Genomic DNA, 19,084 nt, shown 5'->3' on the forward strand with positions numbered 1-19,084 from the left:
TGCAATATCTTGTCAGTATGATACGACACGATACACTTTATTGTCCCTTTGGGACATTTTTTTTGGACTCAGTGCTGCACACCATCAGCTGCCTCCACAGCAGGATCAATAAATAGAAACAAACAACAATCCACATGTAAACGTAGAAACACAAACAATGTAAACCACAAACTACATACTGTATGTTGCACATTAATCATATTGCACAAGATCTATATAAAAACAGAATAAATAAAAGATGAAAATAAGAATACCTTGATGCTATTACACCATCCTCAGCCTCAAGAAACATTATTTAAAATATAAAATTTTGATCGAGGTGGGCACAAACGAGTTCTTAACACGGTTCAGTTTGCATTTGGAGACTCTGTATCGTCTGCCAGATGGTAAGAGCTCATACTCAGAGTGTAGGATTTGAGATGGGTCCAACAATACTCTCTGTGCTTGCCTAAGAACAGACTGCTCATATATTGACTAGGGGGAGGGGTTGTCAGTCCTCCCCATAGCCTTCATAGCAGTCTGAACCAGACGAGCAAGCTGAGATTTCAACTGCACAGAGAGGTTGCCGTACCATGCCGACATGCCATACCTGAGGATGCTCTCCAACACAGGCTGGTAAAATAAAAGCATGATGTTATGATCCACCCCATACACCCTAAGTCTGCGTAAAAAATACAGTCTTTGCTGTAAACGAGAACACAAATTATCAACATGGGCTTTCCAGCTAAACAGGTTATCTAGGGCTGCATCCCAAAGCTCTTAATTTTCATTTCCTCGCTCCTCGATCCTCGCTTGAACCGGAAGTTGTTCTGGTGCGCCATCTTGAAGACCGTCCCAAAGCTCTTATTTGTGCACCGAGGAGCGTGGAGCGAGGAGCGAGTATCGAGGACGCTTGCCGGAGGAGCCATGAGCGAGGATACACGAGAGTATCCTCCACAGAAGTCTTTTACCGACCGACACGCCCCCTTATTGGAAATCAGTTACTGATTGGACGCTGCTGCCGACCGGACTGATCTGATAACTTTACCTCTCAACATCACTGGAGTTTCAGACCGGAGTGAAGACAGATCACAGAGTAAACATGTTATATTTTAGTTGTCTTCTGATTCACCGTCTAGTTAAAATCTGTGTTAACTGTAGGTGTGAAAAGCAGCAGAAGGACCTACAGTATCTCTCCTTCACACACCGAGAGTGAAGCAGCCTGTCACTGAAAGAGCTTTATAAGACCTGAAAAACTGACTTAAAATAACTTTCTGCATTTATTAGAAAGATTTTTCTTTTTATGATCTGTTATTTCCCCCGTTAACTTTTATTAATGATACTATTAAAGTCAGAGAGAGAAGGAGAGTCTGTCTGTCAGCAACAAACACCTTTTACATCATTTATCCTCATTTCCATTCAGTCACATGAGGCTGATAATTCCTGAACGTCGGATTTAATATGAATTACATCATTTACATTTTCCCTTTAGCCTAATAAATAATGTCCAGTGTTCAAAAGACACCATAGTCATATTCTGAGTTATTAAATAATGAAATCACTATCAGAATATCAATAACTACTGACACTAATAATGAATAAATAATATAAAGATATTGTTCCAGTAGAGATGGTTCCTGGGCTTCTAAGCAGGACTCAGTCCACAGTAGAAATACAGACCGCAGCTTGCACTCTATGTCTCTTAAAACGTATTTCCTCATTTCCTCGTGTCTTTGCATGGTTTCCTTGCATCTCTCCATGCTTCCCTGGTGGGAGGGACTAAGACGCAAGGAAAAGACGCAAGTGAGGGAAACGGGGATGCAATTAAGAGCTTTGGGATGTAGCTTAGGTGTACACCAAGATACCTGTAGGAGCTAACCTGGTTGATCTTTTCCTTATGGATGACCACTGGAGTATGATCGCCCACTGACCTTGGGTCCAGCCCCATTTCCTCAGTTTTCTTTACATTTAAAATTAGGTGGCTGGCATCACATAACTGAACAAAATTCTGTACCTCAGTGAAATATGATAAGGGATCTGTGTCCTTGTGGAGCAGTACAACAAAAGACAAACTCGATCCATATCAATTTGCCTATAAGCAGGGTTGTGGTACAAAAGACGCTGTTGCCACTCTGGTTCATATTATTACGAAACATTTAGACGAACCAAATACCTATGCAAGAGCCCTCTTTCTAGATTTTTCGTCAGCCGTCAACACAATACAGACATCTTCGTGTCAAAAATGGTCCCGCGGGAACCGAATCCCTATTTGATTCATTGATATACCTCTTTTCTTACTAGCAGAGTTCAGATTGTAAAAGTGAACAAAACCCTTTCAACTGCCATCACGACCATTGTTGGGGCCCCCCAGGGTTGTGTGAGTTCAGCTATGCTTTCACCTTCTGTACTGATGACTGCCGTACAGATACACCAAATCAATACATTCTAAAGTATTCTGATGATACAGCTCTAATATGTATTTATATATATATTTAATGCTCCAATATCTCTGTTAAGTAACTTGGACAACCCTGGGCTGCACCAACATTGCGTGAACAAAATGGTCGAGTGAAGTGATGGTAATGCTCTTAAGATAAACACAAAGTAAACGGAAGAAATTGTATTCTGTTCACCATCTGACTCTCGTAAAGTTCCTATTGTTATTCATAAAGAAAAAAATCAAGCAGGTTTTTTATACAAATATTTGGGCGTAATGATAGACCATCTGTTATTTTGGAAAGACCACATTGAATTTGTCTGTAAAAAAACAAAACAAAGAATTTACTTTCTCGGCCGCCTCAGGTCTTTTGGGGCGAGAAAACAAATTCCTTTGGTTTTTACTTCTGTGATTACGAGTGCTCTACAGTTTTGTTTTACTACATGGTAAAAGTGTTTGTCAACTACTTTAAAGTCAAAACTGCTCCACCAAATGAAAATATGCTCAAAGATTGTAGGTTAACCCCTTGAGAAATTCTATGAATCAGCCTATCATAATAACATATTAAGGCTGGCCAACACTACTGTCTCTGACCCCAACCACACTGAATACAAATTGTTACCATCAAATCGGAGATACAGGGTTCCACGATTGATTAAGGTTAGACTGAAGCACCCTTTTGTACACTAGTCAATACTAAAACTAAATATGGAGCTTAATCCCGGATCAAATGTACGTTGAAGGGCCCTGAATTTTGTCTTCTGTGATTGTAATGTTAAATGTATGTATCCTTGTTTCTTGTCTTGATTTTTGTACTTTCTGTGATGTTGCAAATGGAGCCAGTGTGATGCAAGACAAATTTCAGACCTGTCTGACAATAAAAAGTATTTCCATTACCATTATCATTATCTTTGGGTGGCACAGGCACACCCGTGGCTACACCATAACTCTTGAGGGCCTCAGTAGGCTACATAACTAGTTACAGATCATTTGTGCACAGTAATCAGCAGGTAAATGTCTGTCTGGCCTACATATGAGGTGTCTCAACATTTAGTAAAATACACGTTTATTGAACATCATAAATTAACTGTTGTCTTATCAAACAGTGTTCATTTACTTAAATGTAATGACATTTTCAATAATAAAATAACTTACATTCATGACGTTTCTTTAAGGTCATAATAATATGTAACATTAATATCTCTGAGGGAATCTGTCAAAATAGTATTAGAGATTCACAGCTTTTGCGTTTTTTCAGCATATGATTAACGTAACGTTACTTGAGCTGCGCTTTAATATTCCTTCTCGCCGACACTTCAGCAACACAGTAATTCCAGCAGCACAATCCCTGTAATGTGTTTTATATTTATTAATTATTTTTAAATAACACAGTGGCACAGAAATCCAACCGTATTCCTCCAAATACTGCACTTTTTGAGTGGAAAAAACTAATCTTTCAATTAAGAGCTGATAATCAGGGAATTGAGACATATGTTATAATGTTTTTTGTTTTTTTAAATATAGTTCTGGTTGAGCTTATGCTTCATTTTATGTTGATGGCCTTAGTCTACAATTACATCATATTTGTATGAAAATAACAAAGCTGCATTTTTTGTTTGCACTAATTACTGTAGAAGACCTAATCTTTCAATTACAATTTGACAATGAAGAAGTGTTTATGTTCCTTAAGGAAGCCATACTTTTGTTAAGGCAAACATTTATTAACTTATTTTTGCCAAATAAATGAAAAGCATGTTGAAATCAGAACATGACCTCCTCTCTGTAACATAAATGTACCGAACCGAACCGGAAACCGTGACCCCAAAACCGTGATATGAACCGAACCGTGAATTTTGTGAACCGTTCCACCCCTAGAAGCCTCTGATGACTCCTCCGGTTACGGCGGTCACGCTCGCTGCCCAAGCTCTGAATATTCCCTGTTGATTAATATCCCTATAGTTTGCTGTCTGTAACATTACTATGCAACACTCAAGTAAAGCTGAATGTCTGTTTTCTCTTCGGCGAATGATAATCCTGAATCGGTGATCAGCTCTGATGCTTCATTGTTGACATTCACCCGGTGCTTGTTGTTATAATTGTTGTGTTGACATCAAGTAAGTGCAAAGATTCTTGTTTATATGCTTTACTCACAGGTATGTGAATTGACCTGGATATGAAGCGTCTTTAGGGCAAAATAATATAATGTTAGTTTCTAAAGCGATGAGACGGAGCCCTCTCCTCTCATAAAAACATTCAGCAGCGGCGCTGCTGCTTGCATATAGAGGAAACACTGGTGAGGCTGCCGTTCGTATCCCCGCGGACCCTCCACTGTTTTCTGCTTTCTACCTTCTGCTTTGTTTTGGTGTTGAAACAGATATGACATCATGTTACTCAGACTACACAATAAAAGCGGTAACTTTCTTCTACCTGCGTAATTAGTCAATTTTCAACAGTTTTCAGTTTTGTGGGTAAAAACATCAGTTTTGTGTCGTTTAAACAGTAATTTATTCAGTTATTGACTCTTCCTTGTGTCTTTGGTGTCGTTATGAAGCCATGAAGTCATGAACACTGACCTGAACATCGGTGGTATCAGAGGACGAGCCTGCTGCTGGTCTTCTGGGGACCTTGTTGCTCTGCTGGTCCGGGTTCTGCTGGTCCTCCTCTGTTTCGCTCTTGTAGTGCTCTTGGTCCTGGTCTCTGTTTCAGAAAGTGTGATTAGTGTTTTATTTCCACATTCAAGCTCAGACACGTAGGATCAATGAATAATGATCTCTATCTGGTCCCACTGATGGAACATGATTCCTCTAATATTGTAGATTATCTGTTCATATATCTGAGTGAGCAGGATGGTGGTGCAGCTGCAGAATGGAGTTAGAAAGAGAGTTTTTTTAAATAGGCTGCGTATAGACTGAACGGCTTTTAATAGCATTTCACTGACTGTGTTTAAATTGACGACATTTGTTGAAGTAGCTGAAATAAAGTCACTGAATGCTGTTGAGCCAAGATCCAAATAGATGTCTACTATTTAAAATCTACTCTATTTAACCTTTAAATCACCAAACACATTATTACTGGATCAGACTGTGAGCTTACAGTCATGTCTCTCTGTCTCTGATGGATAGATTTGATATTTTTCATCTTCAGTTGCTGCTCCTGTGTTTTGTCCCGTCACATTAAAGCTGAATAAATCTATTTAAATGTAATGTAGGCTACAGTCTAATACACAGTCACATTCACCACTTTATCATCCATTAAGGAAATGTCAGTCTGCTAAAAGATGAATTCATGGACAACACTGAATTCAACTTTATGGTGTTTTTGCCACTTTTCCCTGCTGGGACTTTTTCAAAGAGAAATGTGCACAATCAGCATATCCATGCATTAATATCTCTAGGTGGACTGGATTCAGATGGAGGCTCTGCCTCTTATTTACCTGTTGCCATGGTGAATCGTAGTATCAGAGCTCCATTGATGAAGGCTGTTTTCATCCTCACATTTGATTGAACAAACTCTGATCAGCTGTTCTGGAACCGAACACTTTTCCATCTCAGAGTTTGTTAAAGCTGCTTTCTGAAACGGGCTCCTGGTCCTGGTCTCTGAGATCCAGCAGGTCTCCACTCTGACTGCTGGACTCTGGTGTCCTGGACTCACTACAAATCAAAGCACACAGAGATATTCAGGTCCTGCTGTCTCCTCTGGTTTTACTCCCATCCACGTAGTGCTGATAACATGGTCCATGTTAGCGTGAAAACAGCTGCAGCTCTTCTCTGAGGAATGCTCTGGTTTCCATGGAAACTATCAAAGACCACATAGAAAAGCCTCAATGTGTGTGATCTGGTTAAAGAGACAGTTCACACAGACAGGTTTGGACCAGCTGTTTGGAGAAACGCACTTCCTGTTTACAAATGTTGAGGATGATTGTAGAAACGAAGCAAAGCGACTGAGACAAACTGAGAAACTCCTCTCAAACTGGACTAAAACACAAAGGAACCGGAAGTTCAATCAGATAACACGAGCACACATTAAAGTGAGCTAAGGCTAACGCTAGCAGTTAGCCACACAGCAGCAGGCCGAAGCTAACAGGCTAACTAGCTGGTTAGCATCGCAGCTAGCCCAGCGTGCTAACGCTATATTCGCTTTGATTTCCGGCTCAAAGAAACATTATTAAAGTGTTTACCTGAGTGTGTGCGGGTTCACCTGCAGCTCTGCCGCCTCGAAACGGACAAAGATGCTCGTCAGCTAACGAAGCAACTATCCCGCCGCCAGCCCGAGATCACAACCAGACAACCACACTTCCGGTTACAAGTACTTCCGGTCTGGTTTTTCAGTTTAAAGTGAAAGAAAGTCGCCACCTGGAGGTCAGGAGGGAAACAACAGGTACACTATAATATACGGTATATAGACATAAGGTGCCTTCAAATGGGGTCGTGTTACCGTGTTCTATCAGTTCTTTTGGAAAGACTTAAGAAACCTATTACTTAATGCTTTAAAGGAATGTATAGAGAAGGAAGAACTGATGGCAAGCATGAAACAAAGGTTAATTACCCTGATCCCTAAAGCTGGGAAAGACAAACGAATGTTAGATAATTTGAGACCAATCACTTTGCTTTATACTGATTATAAAATATTATCCGGGGTTATTGCTGCTAGACTGAAGACAGGTATTTCATCCATAATTAGCGAAACACAATCAGGATTTTTTAAAGGAAGGTCCATTCATAACAACATACGATTTGTATTAGATTTGCTTGATTATAGTGATATCATCCAAGAAAGTGTTTTATTTTTTATTTTTAGATTTTACAATGCGTTTGACTCTGTCGAACACCCTTTTATATTGGAAACTTTTCGATACTTTGGATTTGGAGAAAAATTTACTAATGTAATAGGGATGCTATATAATGGAATTAATAGCTCCGTTGCTCTAGGACATGGCACTTGTTCAAGATTTGAGACTGAGAGGGGAATCCGTCAAGGATGTAGCAGCTCACCACTTCTGTTTATATTGGTTGCAGAGAAGTTGTCTATATTAATCAAGAACAATCATATTGAAGGGTTAAATGTGATGGGAAAACAATTAATAATAAGTCAGTTTGCAGACGACACAACTTTATTTAAAAAAAATGAAAATAAAATTCCCTTAGCTTTACAGTCTATTCATCTTTTTTTCTAAGGCATCGGGCCAACAGTTGAATTTGGATTAATGTGAAATGATGACGTTACATGAGTGCCCCCTGCAGTCATTATGTGGTATAAAAATTAAGTAAGATGCAAATATTTGGGGATTGTTATTTCTAGGGACAGAGTAATAACTGAAAATAAGAATATTTGTAATAATATAGAAAATGTAAGTCAATTTTGAACAGATGGCTGCAGAGGGATATCACACTTTTTGGGAGAGTACTGCTATCCAAGATGGACAGTTTGTCCAGGATCATTTACCCGGCTTCCTCCTTACCCATTTCGGCAAAACTGATAAAAACTATATACAATGTTAATTTTAAAGGGACTGTTTGTTACTTCTTACACGTATAAATCCCCGGGGCGGTGTCCCATGCGCGTTCGCATATGCACGCTCATTTGTGGCTACACTGTTCAGACTCCAACACAAACTAAGCGGAAGCACCAAAACCGCAAAGTTATATCTAGTGAAGCCCATCTTGCAAAACAGTGTTGGCTGCGGTCGGAGGACGCGGGGGAGATCGTAGCTTTGGTCTCCAGTACACAGTACCCTGACACTCATAAGATTATGATATAAAACAAAAATGACAGTTCAGATAAGTTTTGTTAAATGAAATACAGACTAATCACAAATTTTGTATTAATATTTGTATTACTTGAAATGGTATCTTTTTGCCCAGCTAAATGTAGGTACTCAGTAAACTTTGAAGTACAGTGGACACTCCTTTAAAGATTTTTTTTTATGAGCTTTTCATGCCTTTATTGGATAGTGACAGAGACAGTATTGAAAGTGGGAGAGAGAGGGGATGACATGCAGCAAATGGGCCGCGGGTCGAATGTGAGTTAATATGAGCGTGAGCGTCTGTCTCTCTGTGTCAGCCCTGAGATAGTTTGGCGACCTGTCCGGGGTGTACCCCGCCTTCGGCCAATGTCAGCTGGGATTGGCTCCAGCCCCCCCGGCGACCCTGAGTAGGATAAGTGGTTACAGATAATTGATGGATGGATGGATAATCTAGGCCAAATTCCAATCCACCCCCTACACCCTCTCCTTACCCACTCTGTTTGCATGTTGGCATTGAGGGTTCGCAATATTAAGTGCAATCCCAAACCAGTAAGCGGGGAGTGGAAGTGGGTTATAAAACCCTCCAACAGCGAGCCTGCATCGATGCCGACTTAACCAGCTGCCCTTACTGACGACGTGCAACGCTGTTTAGTGTTCGTCATGGAACACGCTCTAATGTCAGTTCTGTGTGACTACCGGCACAAACATTTACTGTAAACTGCTCAAACTAAGAGGTATTTAATTCATTGTACTTTAAGGTCATACAAACGTTATCAACTTAAAGTTAATAGATTGTATTTAGGATCAAATGTCTAGAAAACGGTAGACACGTTGATTTGACTGTAAAGTGTTGTGTATTTATACATACTGTACATATATATATATATATACAACATATATTTTTTACCCCTATCAGCAGTTATAGTTATAACCCCATAATTTATTATATCTTCAACTGTGCAATACTGACTTATCAGTACAATAATTTAGTGCAATAATTCAGCTGTGTAATAATCTGGTTTACTCTGGCAATAACACTGCTTTTATTTATACATTTAAATTAATATTCGTATTTATTTATACTATTCTTGCATTTTTACACACTTATTGATCGATCCTATTTTTCAGCATTATTTGCACTGTTATTATACATATTTCTTATGTATATTTTCTTATGATTTCTCTATGTTTATATATACTGTATATTTCTATTCTAGATTGTGAGCAAAACGTAACTCAATTCCCCCCCGGGGATCAGTAAAGTATTTCTGATTCTGATATTTATTTATAGTTTCCTTGCTGGAGAGAGGGAAGTTGGTCCCAAAGCTAGCTGCTGTTTTGATACCCTCCACCTTAAAGAAGGAGCTTCATTGAGCTGTGAGTGTGATTATAAACAGAGTTCTCTCCGTCACAGAGTGGGAGGGTGTAGGGACTGGCCTGGATTTGGGCTTTAGTGTACTGTTTAGCTATAAAATGAGAAAGTTTGCGACCCGGCTGCCATGTTGAGATCAGATGAAATACCAAGCACCACCCACCAGCCGGAGCAAACTTTCTAATTTTACAGCTAAACAGTTCACTACAAGATGTTTCTGAAAACATTTGAGAAAAATAGGCATTACAGTAACATAATATTGATTCATATTTGATCAGCGCTGCCTAGTTTGACCGCTTGGTCGGACTTTGCGAGTGATTGACAGCTGCCTCCGTTGAGTGAACAGCCAATAGGAACGCTCTCTCTCTGAAATGACCTGTGATTGGCCAAAGTATCCCGTCACGGCCTGAAAACAGAGCCATGAGGAGGTGCAGATGTCTAGTTTTCTCTCAGTACACCTGAATTACAATATGCTGAAAGCTTATTATGGAATTTTTTCCCAATGATGCAAAAACTATTCTGCCTATTGCCACTTTAATATTGTCAAATAATACGACATCAGAGGTAAAATCATTGCTTTCCTGTCGGGTCAGTGTTACAGGAACTCTTAGCCTGACAATTAGCCTGTTAGGTTAGTGTCCCAGCCTCAGTTGCCATGGTAGCTGAGCTTGAACTATGTTGAATTTGCTTCGTGGAACCGATTAACCGGAAGCCGACAAAAACAATAATGGGAATAGATCTGTAACAATCATTCTAAACTCAAGGCTCACATACTCTCTTTTTGGTGCTTTTGACCATATCTATGGCTGGGGTGTGTAGCCTTATTGCATGGAGCAGATTAATCGTTAATTAATTAATCTTAAAAATATGTATCTATCATTAATAAATCAAAATTATGAATCATAAACCTTTGAATTGTTGCAAAAGGTGAAGGAGAGTGATGGCACTCAGCTTCAGCTGTAATACACAATCAGTTGTAACATCAGAATGTAACCTTATATTCAATTAAATTATTCAATTTAGGACGCCACCCAATTTTAGAACAACAGGGAAGACCTCAAAACTTGATTTTCATAATCTCAGGGATACTACAGAGTTCTTAAGCATAGTGTACAGTGATTTGAGTTGTTTTATATACACACACCAAATAACCAAGTTCTTTATAAATTAAATGTTTATTTAACTTACTACGTGACTAAACTACTAACAGAAAATAAGTGACTAAATGGTAAAATAAAAGGAAAAAGGAATAGAATGATAAAGGATGAATGGAGGAATACAGTAAATACAACGATGAACATTTATGAATAGAGACAAATCAAATATTACCAGGTCAATTCAGTGACTGATATCTCTGTATTATATTTGTCGCTTGACGTTGAGGCGCAACAATTAAATCTAGTTTTAGGTATTAATGCACCGTTCAGCAGTTGAGAGTTTAAGAAGCACCAGGGAAGATTGTGAAGCAGTTTAATATTCTAAATTTAGGGATGAGACTAATTTAGGGTTAAAGCTTATTGATGAATTTCTCAATTGTTCTTATATCTGATATTAACTACCAATTTCTTAAACCTTATTTATTAATTGACTCTAAATTTGTTTAGTAGCCTAATCATCAAACTCTTTCACATCTGAAAATGTATTCATCACCTGACGTTTTCTGATGTGCAGATGGGAGGTTGTTCTGGTTACCAGGAGTGGTAACAGGTTCTGTCTGGACCTCTGCATTCTGGATCTGTTGGATCCCACGGGGCGAACTCGGCTTGAGTCGTTTCTGTCCTTCTCCATCTCTCTGACATTTCTGGATGTTGTCGGCGGACATGTTCCCTTGGTGCAACTTGGCATGAATCGTTTTCCTCTGTCTCCATCTCTCTCTCTCTATCTCTTTGGTGGAGCGGGTCTCTGAGCCACTTCTAGAACCCCGCCTCTCGTAGCTGGAGGGGTCTCCTGGCATCACTGCCAGTTCAAAATGTCCTCTATTTAAAGTCTCTTTTCTTCATAGTGGCTGGAACCAAGTATTCAGCACATTGCGTGGATGCAAACTTCAGGTCTCAGCAGCTGACGGGTCAGCAATCAGGGCAGAGAAGCAGAGCAGTGAGAGAGATGATCTGGCTTGCAGGATTCAGAGTTATTTAGTCATAGTTGTAGCATGTAAGAAGGTGTAGAAGAGGCCTTTTCAGGTTCTTTTTTCAGGACGGCTGAATGCCAATCTCAGCATGTTGTGAGGTGTTGAGCCCACAGCAGGCATTCGGACCTCAGGACGGGTGAGCGGCCCTCTTTCCCTCCCTTCCTCAGGTCGGCGGGCATCAGAGTTCATGTAGAGCAGAGAAACACAGGCAGACACAGAGACTCTGTTGACTTCTTCTTCTTAACATCTGAGGAAGGAGTGCAGTGTTCAGTTGGCGGGATACAGCACTCCTCCCATGTTTTTTTATATTTAATCTTTCAATTAAACTTCTTCTGCAGGATTGATACTAATTAATTTGTTTTACATGATTAATTCTTCCCTATTTGACATCTGGGCTACATCTGCTGAAGAACGGTACCAAACATCTCTATGATATAAACCACTGAATAAAACCTGATCAACTGAATTAAATTGAATTAACCAATTACACAACATAGATAAACCTTGTTATCATAACATGTAGACTTACAAACACTACAACAGACAGGCCTATGTCCTCACATGTAACAGTAAAAAGGGGTCGATTTGTGTATGGTTCACAAACAACGTTAAAAGGTGTAATACACTTTAAGTAGATTAAAAACATATATTAAAAATATAGGACTAACTGAGGTATTAGTGTACACCCGAATTTCTATTTTAAATCTCCGGGGACCTATAATATGCATATATAGAAATAACATGTCTGTAGGCTGGCAAGATCTAACCAAGTGATTAATATAAAGGGAAGGTTTTGATCTACACTCTTTAGTCAGTGTAACTTGTTTGGGCTTAATTTGTGAAAATGTGTTTGTTTATTAGCATGAGTATTTCAGTCATAAACTGAAAATAAATGACATAGATAAACTAAACCAGTTCAGTATCAGAAATGTGGATTTGACCTCTAACAGGAATGTTTAATCTAAGAAATGAAGGGTCCACAGATGAACAGAGGGAGGGATTAGAGACCAGCTGTGCATCTCTCTGCAGGCTCCCACTTATTTCAGTTTCCTTTTTGTCCCAAACATGTACATGTTAAACAAACTTTCTGTTATTAAAAAATATGTTAGCTCAGCAGTTCAATTTAAGTACATGTTAATTTGCATTAAATGTCAGTTTCATTTCATCTTCTTCACAGCTTGGATGTGTCTCTGTTTATGTGACTGTGTGTGAGCCACCCAAAGGAATGCAGTGCAGGTCATAAACTGAGGAGGAGGAGGTCATAAAACCTACTTATATTCATATTGTTTCTCCAGTTCTGCTTGAGAGCTCCAACCTGTACAACAAACTTCAGATCTTTTCAGATGATTGGTTAAACATAGCATATTATCTAATGTACATTTTAAATTAAATTAAACTAATTAGTTTAATTCTGATTCTCATCATCAGTTCATTGAGTCTTACTGGTTGGTCTTCATTGCTTCTCTGAGTCTTTGGGAAGAACCAGATATCAGGGCCTTTAACCCATAATTCATTAAACAGCTCAAATGGTGAGGATAGGTACTAAGTCTTGTGGTTGTTTCTCCTCTGTGAGCTTAACCAGGCTGGTTGTAAATTAAGAATCTCACCTCCAGTGTGAATGCGTTGGTGGGTTTTAAGGGAACTTTTCCAAGAAAAAGTTTGCCCACATTGGTAACACCAGTATGGTTTCTCTCCACTGTGAATGCGTTGGTGGGATTTAAGGGCACTACCATCAGAAAAAGTTTTCCCGCATTGGTCACACCAGTACGGTTTCTCTCCCGTGTGAATGCGTTGATGCTTTTTCAGGTCACCTGATTTAGTGAAAGCTGACCCACATTCATCACAGCTGTAAGGTTTCTCTCCAGTGTGAATGCGTTGATGTATTTTCAGGTTACCTGATGTAGTGAAAGCTGCCCCACATTCATCACAGCTGTAGGGTTTCTCTCCAGTGTGAATGCGTTGATGTTTTTTCAGGTCACCTGATGAAGCAAAAGCTGCCCCACATTCATTACAGCTGTAGGGTTTCTCTCCAGTGTGGATGCGTTGATGGCTTTTTAGGTGACTCTGGCGCCGGAAAGATGCCCCACATAGATCACAGCTGTAGGGTTTTTCTCCAGTGTGAATGACTTGATGCTTTTTCAGCTCACCTGATGAAGTGAAAGCTGCCCCACATTCATCACAGCTGTATGGTTTCTCTCCAGTGTGAATGCGTTGATGCTTTTTCAGGTCACCTGACGTAGTAAAAGCTGCCCCACATTCATAACAGCTGTAGGGTTTCTCTCCAGTGTGAATGCGTTGATGTCTTTTTAGGTTACTCTGCTGTAAGAAAGCTGCCCCACATTCATCACAGCTGTAGGGTTTCTCTTTAGTGTGAATGCGTTGATGTCTTTTTAGGCTACTCTGGTATAGGAAAGCTGCCCCACATTCATCACAGCTGTAGGGTTTCTCTCCAGTGTGAATGCGTTGGTGGACTGTGAGGGTACTCCTTGAAGTGAAAGTTTTCCCACATTGGTCACAGCTGTGTAGTTTCTCTCCAGTGTGAACTCTATGATGAATCAGTCCCTTTCTTCCTCCCCGTTTCTATAGCAACAGACATACAGAGAGAGAGAGTCAGTGAGATGCCATGGTGGAGCGACCTACCTAGAAAAATAAATAACATTTAGAGCATGTCTGTGGAACATTAACCCACAATGTTCCAGTCTGACTAATGCACTACCACCTGTGACAACCAACTGCTGGGCCGTGACCCTCTGTAGACATTTGATTGATCACCACAGATGCCCCCTTGACAGTTATGCATTTTTTTTACAAGTTTGCGTTATTCATGTTTCAAAAATTTTGATTTTTGGAAATTAATTTGCACACGATTTTCCAAGCATATAGACAGTTGTGGTTTGTGCATTGCTTCAGTGTGTACTAGTGGTTAGTTCATTTCCTTTCTGGTTCAAATAGCAATTTGGCTTGCCATTTGGTTTTAAAATCTCTAACACACTCTAACATAGCTATTACTCACCAGAGGGGCTGAAGTCACCTCATTAACATCCCAATAGGATAAGAATAACAATAACCTTTAACACTTCAGTTTGTAAGTCACAGGTCGAAGCCTCTCACCTTTGCATTTACAGCAGCATAACAGCAGCCTTTCATTACTACAAAGACCAGAGGGGTTGCCATTTACTAGCTAAGTAAAATGAGTAGCGAACAACCCTGTGAGTCAGGAGCCGATGCTCCCCAGGAATCCAACAACCCAGCCTTGCAGGATGGGGTCGCTGGCCTCCTCAAGCTCTCCTTAAAAGATAGAGAACCTTAATAGCTATATTGCTAGCACTTGCGATAGTAAGTCAGCAGAGCCTGGCTCGCCCAGCTGCAGAACAGCTACCAAGCTGTGGAGCAGGATTACTCTACCCTGCGTAAGGAGGTTTGGGCCAGCCAATTTGAGATCTCCCGAGCACGGGAAGATCATGCCTGGCTGCACGAGAAGACTGACGTTTTGTATGAACAACTTCAGGTTGATGAGCAAAAAGCAGAGTCCAGGCAAGAAAGAGCTCAGGACGGAGAGATAAGTACCATTGCCGACCTGTTAGCCCAAGAGTCACCTAACACTGAGACGGGTTCTGTTTCTGGCCCATCCAACCAAACCTTAGCGGCTCCTAGCTGGACCTCCTCATCACCTTAGACAGCTACCGGGCGCCAGTAACGGCCCACCTGGTGGACATAGGTTCCCTACCCTCCAGAAGTGCACCCAATCCATCCATAGCCGCACCACCTCACGGTTTGACTGGACTCCATTCCCACCCCGGAAAGAGGGAGATTATTCTTCAAGCATGAGTGGCTTTAGTGACTATGGAGTTTCGGACGGTCCTTACCCATCCCGAGAACAAGGCCTGCATACCTGTCATGTCAAGTCTCTTGTAAAGGACATACAGTGCTTCGACCCGAGTAGTTGAGTTGAACATCGACGACTATCTCTGAGAGATCGAGCGCTGCCTCCTTGACTTACCTTACGCTTTGTCACGTGAGAAGCTGAAGCTTGTCTGGAAGACTATGGCTAGAAGCTTCCATGTCTTCATGGAAACATTCACACCAGAGACCCGAGAACGCTACCCAGCGCTCTGTCAAGCCCTGCAAGAAGAGTATTTGCCGTACACAGACTAAGCTTCTGCCACTCTCTGTGCTTTCGCTGTCAGGCACAAAAAGCATGAACCTCTGAGAGATTATTAATTATTAAGTCTTTTTTACGCCACACTCTGCTCAATTTTACAAACTTTACATTACAAACATTACTTGCTATCATTGATAAAAATGCACCTTTCAAAAAGCTTAGGGTTAAATATAGATCAAGCCCCTGGTTCACAGAATTATCAATGATGTTCAAGGCAAGGGACAAAGCTTGGGCTCTAGCAAGGCGCACTGGTGAAGCAGCCCATTGGCTGACTTTCAGGCAACTCAGAAATAAATGCACATCCTCCTTGAGAAAAGCAAAAGCCACTTATCACATTGAATTAATCTCTAGCTCTTTTACAAACCCATCTAAATTTTGGAAAGCATTTGTTTTAGGACTTCCGGTTTGAGCAACACCATGTGAAGACGTGTTAGGCTGAGCGCTTCACCAAACTTGATTTATTCACGCAAAAATACATTCTCAACCAGTGTCAAGTGTTCCTACATAATTATAAGTGAAGGGAAAAGATTAAATAGCACTAGAAGCAATGTTGTAACCATGCCGCGCAACAAGATACAAGAAGCTAGCACGACTGCAACTAGCATGGAGAGCACGGGTGAGAAGATGGAAGCTGGCGGTGGCCAAGAGGCAATTCTCCATGAGATAGGGAGACTGAAAGTGGAGCTACTCTCGAAAATTGAGGAGAAGGCAGAAACCCAAGCCACTGAGATCAGAAATCAGTGTGAACAGTTAAGAGGAGAATTTAAAAATGCAGTCAAACATGAAGACCACGGCACTAGAAGCCCGGGTGTCCGATATGGAGGAAGCAGGGAACGAACACTAAGACGCTATAACGACATTTCAACAGGAGGTAGCCCAGTTGAAATGCGACGTTACCAACTAGGATCAGAAGAATGAGGACTTGGAGGCTAGATCTCGAATCGGTGTGAAGGAGAGACGAGAGGATGGGAAACATGTACCAGAATTCGTTTCACAACTGCTTAAGGATTCTCTTGGGCTGGATAAAGCTCCTCTGTTGGACCGGGCACACCGTACTTTACGGGGAAGACCGGGAGATGACCAACCAGCAAGAGCACTGGTAGTGCGGTGCCACTACTTTCAGGAACGGGAGCTGTTGATCAAGAAGGCCATACAGAAAAAAGAGATTGTTACTCCAGATGGTGACAGAATACAACTACACCCAGAGGATCACAAAACAACAGGCTGCCTTTAATGAGGTGTGCGGTGAGCTGCGACGTCTTGACAGAGTTCTCTACGGCTTGTTTTACCCAGCAGAGCTGAGAATCACAACCAAGGAGGGGACCAGACGGAGCTTCAAGGATGCCAAGTTAGCCATGGAGTTTGTGAAGGGGAAGCTAAAGTCATAAGATGAATAGATATTGGTTTACTACATGTTGCCCATAATATAACAGTGAACTATGTTTGAGTAATGTAAACGGCCATACACCGAGGCTACGAAAGATGGATAGTCTAGTCTAACATGGACAAACAGCTTGGACAGAAGCCTGTTATTCTTTACTTGTTGAAAGTGTTCTACACCAAGATAAAGGTAGGCTGTTATTCAACCTTCTTACTTATGTTTGTTTGATTGAGGTTTCAGCATGTTTAAAATATTGTGAGAAGCGTAATCCTATCTTAACAGTTTGTTCGTTTCTATTTTATTGATTCTAGAATTTATTTAATTTTTATAGACAAGAGAATGTTGCCCTTGCTAAGATCTTGCGATTACACAGGCATAGTTATTTCTGACCACAGCCCTGTCTCTATGAAACTTAATTTCCCAGACAGTGGACCATCAAGACGTGTATGGAGGCTCAACCCTAGGCTACTGGCAGATAAAGTGTTTGAGTCTTTTATATCCAAGCAAATAGACTTCTTCCTTGAGACTAATCAGACACCAGACATAAGTAAACACACCCTCTGGGAGGCGATGAAGGCCTTTTTACAGGGCCAGATAATTTCATATAACGCCAATGTGCATAAAAAAAGAGTGGAAAGGATCAATCAACTCATCTCCAGAATAAACGCTATAGATCAAGAACACTCTCAGAATCCCGGTACCAACCTCTACATGGAACGAGTGGCATTACAAACAGAATTTGATACATTAACTACAGGGTCAGAAGAGGAGCTGTATCTAAAATCCAGGAAGAAGGAATACGAATATGGAGAGAGAGCCAGTAAGTTACTCAGCCACGAGTTAAGACAGGCTACTGAAGCTGGATATATAGCAGAAATAGAAACCCCTCATGGTATAACCACAGATCAACTGGATATTAATAATCAATTTAAAAAATTTGATGTGGATTTATATATGTCAGTGTCTTGTGGTGGAGTAGAGACGGAAAATGTTCTTAACAATCTAGAATTACCTTCCATTAGCGAAAAGGATAAAGAAAATCAGCCTATATCAGCTAGGGAAATTGAGCTTGCAATTAAAGGAATGAAAAGTGGAAAAGCCCCCGGACCCGATGGGTTTCCCATTGATTTTTATTAAAAAAATGCATTGAATATGAATATCTCTTTGCAGTTTTGAACAAGTTTGTTTTTGGTCCAACTTTCTGCTACTGGATCAGGGTCATATATACCTCTCCAAAGGTATCCGAAATAACAAGATTATATCAGACTATTTTCCCCTTCACAGAGGTACTAGACAGGGATGTCCGTTGTCCCCACTCTTGTTTAATATAGCCATAGAGCCCTTAGCCATAGCAATAAGACAAGAGGTAAACTTGATGGGTATTAACAGGGGTGGCCACACCCATAAATTATCATTGTATGTGGATGACCTTATTCTTTATATCTCTGAACCCGAAGCATCAATCCCTAAAGCCCAGGGGTCTCATTTATAACTGTTGCATACGCACAAAATGGGGCCTGAAATGTGCGTACGCCACTTCCCACGCAATAGTTGTGATCTATAAAAACAAACTTGACGGGAGAATGTGCGCACCGGTATGGAAACTTTGACCCGTGCGTACGCACATTATGGAGGCACCGAGGCAGGGGAAACTGGCGACGCAGATGGTGAGGTGGTGAATTGAAGCCAGACTGTAGACATTAAATGTCATTATACGTATAATGATGCCTCTCACACATTTAACTTCTCTTCATACTTATATCCACTTTATCATAAACATTTAAAACAGCAGTGTTATTTGTGCTATTGAGCCATAACTATTCTACAAGCACCTTACAAATGTAAAATATATCAGCCAACTCAAATGAAATTCTGCTCAATA

At 40.5% G+C, this 19,084-nt stretch overlaps 2 protein-coding genes across 2 annotated transcripts in view; both read right to left on the bottom strand.

Moving 5' to 3' along the window:
* Window positions 1-6,696, bottom strand: part of LOC119482067 (zinc finger protein 664-like) — a 14,045-nt gene extending 7,349 nt beyond the window's left edge. Inside the window, 3 exon segments of the mRNA XM_037759464.1 lie at window positions 4,990-5,113; window positions 5,850-6,066; window positions 6,594-6,696. Of these exon segments, the coding sequence (XP_037615392.1) occupies window positions 4,990-5,113; window positions 5,850-5,962 (237 nt within the window). The 5' untranslated portion in view covers window positions 5,963-6,066; window positions 6,594-6,696.
* A 5,520-nt stretch (window positions 6,697-12,216) lies between these two features.
* LOC119482181 (zinc finger protein 271-like) overlaps window positions 12,217-19,084 on the bottom strand; it is a 39,288-nt gene continuing 32,420 nt past the window's right edge. Inside the window, exon 10 of the mRNA XM_037759605.1 lies at window positions 12,217-14,239. Within this exon, the coding sequence (XP_037615533.1) occupies window positions 13,202-14,239 (1,038 nt within the window). The 3' untranslated portion in view covers window positions 12,217-13,201. The remainder of the gene's footprint in view (window positions 14,240-19,084) is intronic.

Source organism: Sebastes umbrosus, chromosome 22 (genome assembly GCF_015220745.1).
Source record: "Sebastes umbrosus isolate fSebUmb1 chromosome 22, fSebUmb1.pri, whole genome shotgun sequence".
Taxonomy (NCBI): Eukaryota; Metazoa; Chordata; class Actinopteri; order Perciformes; family Sebastidae; genus Sebastes; species Sebastes umbrosus.